Source organism: Chiloscyllium plagiosum, chromosome 25 (assembly GCF_004010195.1).
Source record: "Chiloscyllium plagiosum isolate BGI_BamShark_2017 chromosome 25, ASM401019v2, whole genome shotgun sequence".
Lineage (NCBI taxonomy): Eukaryota > Metazoa > Chordata > Chondrichthyes > Orectolobiformes > Hemiscylliidae > Chiloscyllium > Chiloscyllium plagiosum.
Window position 1 is genome coordinate 3,727,987 of NC_057734.1, and position 8,774 is coordinate 3,736,760.

General features: G+C 42.0%; 1 protein-coding gene across 2 annotated transcripts in view; it reads right to left on the bottom strand.

Annotated features, from left to right (window-relative positions):
• Nucleotides 1-8,774, bottom strand: part of LOC122562514 (phosphatidylinositol 4-kinase alpha-like) — a 176,126-nt gene that overhangs the window by 133,089 nt on the left and 34,263 nt on the right. For both annotated transcript variants that reach the window (XM_043715377.1, XM_043715376.1), the window contains exons 10-11: nt 6,249-6,345; nt 3,816-4,007 (exon numbers count right to left, since the gene is read on the bottom strand). In XM_043715377.1, the coding sequence (XP_043571312.1) occupies nt 3,816-4,007; nt 6,249-6,345 (289 nt within the window). The remainder of the gene's footprint in view (nt 1-3,815; nt 4,008-6,248; nt 6,346-8,774) is intronic.

Sequence of the window (8,774 nt, forward strand, 5' to 3'; positions counted from 1 at the left end):
CACCAATCACTATGGAGTCTCAAAGAAATGAAACTAGATGGATCACCTGACATCGACCGAAACACTGGGAAAGACAATGGCAGAAACAGTCTTGTCGACCCTGCAAAGTCCTCCTTAGCCTAACCCTATTGGGAGAGGTGTCTCACAGACTACTCAAGCAACAGCCTGACATAGTCATACTCACAGAATCATACCTTACAGACAATGTCCCAGACATTAACATCACCAACTGTGGATATGTCCTGTCCCACCACAGTACAGATCCAGCAGAGGTGGAAACACAGTGATATACAGATGCAAGGGAGTTACCCAGGGAGTCTTCAACATTAACTCCAGACCTCACGAAGTCTCAGAACTTCAAATCTCATGGACAAGGAGATTACAAAGTAATTCTGTTGATTACAAAGTACACTGCTCCCTCAGCTGACGAATCAGTATTCCTCTATATTGAGTAACAGCTGGAGGAAGCACTTAGGTAGCAAGTGGTGAAAATGTCCTCTGGGTGGGGGATTTCAATGTCCACCCACCCAGAGTGGCTCAGCAGCAGTACCACTGATCAACTGGTCAGGTCCTAAAGGATACAGCTGCAAGGCTGGGCCTGTGGCAGGTGGTGGGGAAACATCAGTGCAAAATATAAAGGCTAAAACATTTACAGCAACCTTCAGTCAGAAGTACTGAGTGGATGATCTATCTCAGCCTCCTCCAGTGGTTGCCAGCATTACAGATACCAGTCTTCAGCCAATTCAATTAATTCCATGTGATATTGAGAAACAGTTGGAGACACTGGATACTGCAAAGGCTATAGGCCCTGTCAACATAGGGCGGCATGGTGGCACAGTGGTTAGCACTGCTGCCTCACAGCGCCAGAGACCCGGGTTCAATTCCCGCCTCAGGCGACTGACTGTGTGGAGTTTGCACATTCTCCCCGTGTCTGCGTGGGTTTCGAAGGGCCTGTTTCCACACTAAGTAATCTAATCTAAAAAAAACATTCTGGAAATAGTACTGAAGAAGACTTGTGCTCCAGAACCTGTTGCTCCTCTAGCCCAGTACAGTTACAGCACCAGCATTTACCCGACAATGTGGAAAATTGTCTAGGCGTGTCCCGTACTTAAGAGGAGGACAAACTCAACCAAGACAACTAGCAGCCCATCAATCTACGCTCAATCACCAGCCAAGTTATGGAAGGTGTAATCACTAGTATTATCAAGCAGCACTTCCTCAGCAATAACCTGTTCAGTGATGCCCAAGTTTGGGTTCCGCCAGGGCCACTCAACTTCTGACCTCATTATAGCCTTGGTCCAAACATGGACAAAGGAGCTGAATTCCAGAGGAGAGGTGAGAGTGACAGCCTTGACATCAAAGCTGCATTTGACTGACTGTGACATTAAGGAGACCTGGCAAAACAGGAAATCAATGGGTACCATGGAGCAAACCCCCCATTGATTGGAGTCATACCGGGAACATAGGAAGATGGGCGTAGTTGCTGGATGTCTGTCTAGTCAGCTCCAGGACATCTCTGCAGAAGGTCCTCAGGGTAATGTCCTATGCCTCATCATTTTCATCGATTTCATCAATGACCTTCCTTCCACTTTAAGATCAGAAGTGGAGATGTCTGCTGATGACTGTGCAATGTTCAGCACCATTCACAACTCCTCAGATACTGAAGCAGTTCATGTTCAATGCAACAAGATCTGGACAACATCCAAGCTTGGGCTGACAACTGGCAAACAAATACCAGGCTATGATCATGAACAGTAACAGACAATCTAAACACCATCCCTTGACATTTAATTCTATTACCATGACGGAATCTCCCACTATCCACATGCTGAGGGTTACCATTGATCAGCTCAACTGGACTCACCACATGAATGCAATGGCTACAACAGCAGGTCAGAGTCTAGGACTCCTACAGTGAGTAACTCACCTCCTGCCTTCCCAAAGCCTGTCCATCATCTACAAGGTACAAGTCAGGAGTATAACTGAATACTCCCCACGTACCTGGATAGGTGCAGTCCCAACATCACTCGAGAGGTTTGACACGATCCAGGACAAAGCAACACACTTGATTGGCACCACACCCACAAGCATCCATTCCATTCCGCTACCATCACTCAGTAGCAGCATTGTGTACGGGATACACTGCAGACATTCACCAAAGATCCTCAGACAGCACCTTCCAAACCCCATGGATCACTTCCATAAATAAGAATAAGGAGAGCAGATACATGGGAACACCAGCCGCTGCAAGATCCCTCTAAGCCACTCACCATCCTGACTTGGAAACATATCCCCGTTCGTTCACTGTCGCTGGGTCAAAAACTTGGAATTCTCTCCCAAAGGGCATTGTGGGTCAACATTCAGCATGTAGACTGCAGTGATTCAAGAAGACAGCTCACTGTCACCACTTTCTCAAGGGCAACTAGGGACGGGCAATAAATGCTAGCCAGCCAATGACGCTCAAATTCCACAAACGAATAAAAAAAGTCATAAATTGCCAGAAAGTCTCCGTGCAGCATCCGTGGAGAGAAATCAAAGTTGACGTTTTGTGTTGAGTGATCCTTCTGCAGACCTGCTGAGATTTTTGCAGAAATTTCTATTTTGTTTCTGATTTACAGCATTCACAATTCTTCCGGTTTTTAAAAAGAATTTCCCCCTATTGATGTTTATCCAATGACCTCTCTGATTAAAAACAATAGCAGACCTCAACACAAATGTCCTCCTCAACAGGATAACATTCCAGCCCTGTGGAGAGAGGCGTTGCCAGGAAAACAGAGGTTTCCCCGATGCATTTCTGGTGCTGAGATTTCCAAGGGCTGAGTTGGGAAGTAAATCAGCAACTTACAGCACTAAGCAGGTAGCCAGGTGATTGAGAGCCCTATTAGGGGCAGATCTGTGGCCTTTTATGGCATTTTGCCCCCTGTTGCATGCACAGAAACTGCAAGCTCAATGACCTCACTGTTACAAGTTGGGGTAGGGACAACCATCAGATATAGAAACTCCATATCTCATTGCCAAGGATTCAAACATGAACAGCCATAATTGTGGGACATCACAATGCAAGAGAAAATCCCAACTGATTTCCCATCATCGATAGTGTTTATTTCTACACTGCTGTGTCGGCCAATGAAGGTATCCAGAGGACCTATGATTTGGTTGGTAGCATTGAGAGTTTGCATGGTGTCCTTAATTGGACAGAGAGCTCAAGAGGTGATCAGTTAGGAAGTGAACCAACATCCCTAAGCCAGTCTTGCTGCTGGCAAGTGTTCGCTCACGTTCCCCATTTGGCCCTTGTGAATATCTAAGCCTTAGTGTTTAGAATAACCTGAGAAACAGCCAGATGGGTCAAGACAAAATGTTACCTTCATAACATTATCTGAATAAGGAGGGTCTTTTAAAGGAGAGGCAAGTAAATAAAACGTTACTGATACCGATCAGCACTGGCATCTTAAACAAATGTCAAAATGTTTTAACCTTGTACAGCAACAATGCAAAACATGGTCAACATTTTTAATGTAACTAAGCCACTCAACTGGCCAGGTTATTTTACAGTTGAAGAGTATGGTGCTGCAAAAGCACAGCCAGTCAGGTACATCCAAGGAACAGGAATAGTGACATTTCAAGCATAAGCTCTTCATCAGGAAGTTTATGCCCAAAACGTTGATCCTCTTGCTCCTAGGATGCTGCCTGATTGGCTATGCTTTTCCAGCACCACCTTCTTCGACTCTGATCTCCAGCATCTGCAGTCTTCACTTTTTCAAAGTTATTTTACAGAAAATAAGAAATGAGATTTCCACTTTTTAAATGTTCTCTACCTTGCTCATCCTTAACAGCCCACACCATTAAATCCACACATGCAGCATTTGCTTGACATCTGAGTTTCAGAGGGTTAAATTCATGATGAATATACTCTGTATCATGCAGGATCTTCTGGAGTTCAGACTGGCTACTGTTAAACTGCTCGAGGACAAAATCATGAACCTCCTTCACAAATGCAGTCTGGAGATCTGTGAGGACAAAATTGGTAAATGCTGACAGTGCAGAAGAGAAAGAGATTTTGGCAAATGGATACATCCAAGCTCCTGAAACCGGATTCCCTTGTTTACAGCAATACTCTCCTGTCAGACAGGAAGGAACAAAGGGTCCCTTTTGGGTTACTTGAAATATTAGTAAATGACAAACCTATATACCCAGCCCTCTAAACAGTTGTATTAAATAATATTATTTAATTCCACTCATTATTTGTTTACGGTAAATTAATAAGTAATAATTAATAACCTGCTTATTGTAGCTCAAAAACAAATTCTAAATTGTGTTTAGTAATAATTTGTGGCCTTGTTCATAGATTTGAAATTCTGTGCAAAAAGAATGCAAATTCCTGTTTTATTTTGCAGCATTCAGTGATTATTTTGAAGAATCATAAAGTAGGCTCACTGGTGTTAAAACAGAGAACCTCCAGAAGCTACTCTAAACTATTCAAACAAGTCAAATAAATTTTGCATTCTCATCTGAATCCAGAGATAGCCATATTACAGTCTTCCTTAGTCTTCATAACCAGCAATGCTCAGGTGCATCATTTGTAGTTAGACAAAGCGGTTTCAGAACGCATGTAACTCAAAGATTTGTGTTGCTTCAGGGATATTTAACATGAAAAGCATAACGAAAAAAGGACAGCCACTTGTATTTGTGTAGCACCTTTCCTCAGCTCAGGACAGCTTAACATGCTTCACAGCTAATATAATACCTACAAATGTTAGTTACTATTGCAGTGCATGAATAAGAACAATCAATGTGCTCTTGGCAAGCATCAATAAACAGCCTAATATAGTGACCAGTCAATGAAAGCAATAATGCTGGAAATACTCAGCAGGTATGATTGATGGTGGGGCAGTATTGATCAGGTCCAAGATCTTCCATCAGAACTGGAAAAATTTGGAATATCATAGATTTCAAGGTAATAGTGGGACAGGGAATGGGATGGGTGCAGGGAGAATGAATAAAAGGGCAGGAGAAATTAAATGACAGAAGGATTGATGATAAAAAGGGAATAGTATTAGAACCAGAAAAAGTGGATCTAAACAAGGTTCAAACCAAAATAATGGAATCATTAACATGTCCTGTCTAAAAAATGGACAGTGGTTGCGATTTAAAATTGTTGACCTCAAAGCCTTTGTATTTACATAAAGCCTGCTACACCTTGAATGTTTTTCCAGTTCTAACCAAAGGTCGTAAATTTGAAATAATAATCTTTTGTCCCTAAATGCTGCCTGACCTGCTGGATGATTCAGAGTTCCAACACCTGCAGGGCAGTGTTTTGCATTAAGAGTTGGATGATCCACTTTACTGTTGATGGTTAACATCAGGCTCATTGCATTGCAATGGCTGGAAAGGCAAGGATGCTGAGCTAGTTAGTGTAATTATCAATGTTATAAAAATGCTGTACTTGGATTCACCCATAAGCAATGTTATGGGTGAAACAAGCCAATAAATAAAATAGCACACCTCACGTTAACATCGCCTTTGCAAATCAACAAATGACACATTGAATTGTAAATGTATGTTGTGCCTCAGAATTGAGGTCAATCTCTCTGAAGGATGGGGCAAGACTCCTTTTGCTATGGGATTAGGCATCTACAATCATAGAATCCCTACAGCGTGGAAGCAGGCCAATCTGCCCACTGAGTCCACACTGCCCTCCTGGAATTGATCCCAAGCTATGGAGGTATTTTTTTTTTTTAAAAACTGACATTCTCTCATGCTTGGCTAGAAATGGTGATCTGCCTCCTGGTGCCATTTATCTTTGCCTCTCTTTAACTTCAGCTGAGACCGAATCAGTCCATTTGCTGAAGTGAAGCGAACATTATCCCCCTCCATTCCACGTACGTAAAATAGCTGAAACTTCAAAAAGTACCATAGCAAGCACACGACAGACGAACAGAAGACCCAGGAAGATGTCTGTACTTTTGTTTATATCATGATGTAGAGGTGTCAGTGTTGTACTGGGGTGGACAAGGTCAGAGGTCACATAAAACCAAGTTACAGTCCAATAAGTTTATTTGAAATCACTAAGTGACTTCACATGACAAATGAGCAGCGCTCTGAAAACTTGTGATTTCAAATAAACCTGTTGGGACTATAACCTGGTGTCGAATGACTTCTGACCTTGTTTATACCAGCGTCACAAGGGCATCCAATTCCCGAGTTTGATCAAAAATTAATCAACAATGCTAATAAAGAAAGAAGCTTACCTTTCATGTGATACAAAGTGTCTCTCAACATTTTAAACACGACCACATAAAGAGGATCACTGAAGTTTCGATAGTACAGATCCAAATTTGCATTTGCCTAAATATTAAAATCAATTTCAAAATTATTGCATCACTCATTGCAGAACATCAAACACACTTTGATACTATTCAGCTAGGATCTGTGAAACTCACGTCTCTGGCCATAGTTCTTTACACAACATAATTAGCAAAGGTTACATTTTCAAATGTACCAGTCCAAAGTTGTGCATGCTAGGTGGATTGGCCATGCAAAATTGCCCATAGTGTTTAGGGATGTGTAGGCTAGGTAGATTTGTCAGGAGAAAGTATAGAGTAATAGGGTAGGGAAATGAGTTGGGTGGGTTACTCTTCAGAGGGTCGGTGTGGACTTGTTGGGCCAAATGGTCTGTTTCCACACTGTAGGGATTCTACGATGATGATGATGATGATGGACCATCGGAAATAGACATTATCTGGCCAAGAGGTTTGTGACTTTTTTTTTTAAAAAACACTTTTTATAGAATCTTAAGAGCACAGACGGAGAGTATTCATCCATCATACTTTGTTAGTTCTTTCAACAAGTCCTGGCTCAACTTATTCTCTAGAACTCTGAAAATTACTCCTTTTGGAGCATAAATGCAGCTTCCACCATCCTGTTAGACAGTGTACTCCAGGTCCAAACTTCTATCATTAATTATACAGAACAATAGCTGGCACACTTGATTTTAACTTTTCTATCAGGTCAGCGTCAGCCAAATAGTTAACACATGCAAACAAAATTATCTCCTTTGCAAGATCCAGGTTATTTTAGTGTGAGTGTTGCATTCATCAAGGAAACATTAACTGTTGTAGAGTTATACAGCACAAAAACAGACCCTTCGGTCCAACCAGTCCAGGCCAAACATAATACCAAACTAAACTAGTCCCACCGACCTGCCCTTGGGCCATATCCCTCCAACTTTCCTACTCATGTATTTATCTAAGTGTCTTTTAAATGTTGTAACTGTGCCCACTTCCACCACTTCCTCAGGAAGTTCATTTCACATATGAACCACCTTCCGTGTAAAAACATTGCCTGTCATGTCTTTTTTAAATCTCTCTCTTCTCACCTTCAAAATATGACATCGAGTTCTGAAATCCCCCAGCTGAGGGGAAAGTCACCTACCATTAAACCTATCTATACCCCTCATGATTTTATCAACCACTAAAAGGTCACCTGTCAACTTTCAAGACTCCAGTGAAAAAAAAAAGTCCTGGGTGTCTCCCAGATCTGATATAGCCTAGCATTAATGCTGGGTAATATAGGAAACAATGCAGCCTCTCCCGTAACAAGTACTTTTCATGCCTTGCTGTTGTGGTCCATAGTGTGTGGCTGGAACCTAGTCTATAACTGACTGCTATCAACCTGTATATTCAACCAGGACAGTCAGCAAAGAAAGCAATGTGCAAATGGCTAGCACAGAGCAAATCAGAGCCACAAATTCTAAAGCACAGATAAAGAGCAGAAAAATCCCACAATAAACAAATCAAACTGCAATCATCACTGACAAAGCATGAAGGAATGCCCAAAACCATGTATAAAATGGGATGGAAGTGAGGCAGTGAAGGGATTCTGAGCAACATGCCCCAGTTTCAGAACAGCATTCTGGAATACATTCATCCTGTGAGCTCCTTCAGAGATGACTAACCTCAGGCTGGATTTATTGCCACTGATCCTGGAAAAGTCCGAAATCTAATCCTTCGTTGCCAGTTTGAAAGTTAGATGACGACTTGAACATGGAGCAGTATTTTGTTTTGTTGGGATTTGAACCCAGCTCTTGGAAATTTAAGGACAGTGAATTGACTGCGTAATCTTGACTTCCACCAACTTTCATTTTAAATAATGTGAAACTTGGGGAAGATGATGCCCTAGTGGCATGTCACTGGACTAAGTCCAGAAGCCAAAATGAAAGGCAAGGACTGATTGGGGATAGTCAACATGGCTTTGTGCATGGGAAATCATGTCTCACAAACTTGATTGAGTTCTTTGAAGAAGTAACAAAAAAGATTGATGAGGGCAGAGCAGTAGATGTGATCTATATGGACTTCAGTAAGGTGTTCAACAAGGTTCACCATGGGAGACTGATTAGCAAGGTTAGATCTCACGGAATACAGGGAGAACTAGCCATTTGGATACAGAACTGGCTCAGAGGTAGAAGACAGAGGGTAGTGGTGGAGGGTTGTTTTTCAGACTGTGACCAGTGGAGTGCCACAAGGATCGGTGCTGGGTCCTCTACTTTTTGTCATTTATATAAATGATTTGGATGAGAGCATAAGAGGTACAGTTAGTAAGTTTGCAGATGACACCAAAATTGGAGGTGTAGTGGACAGCAAAGAGGGTTACGTCACATTACAACAGGATCTGGACCAGATAGGTCAATGGGCTGAGAAGTAGCAGATGAAGTTTAATTCAGATAAATGCAAGGTGCTGCATTTTGGGAAAGCAAATCTTAGCAGGATTTATACACT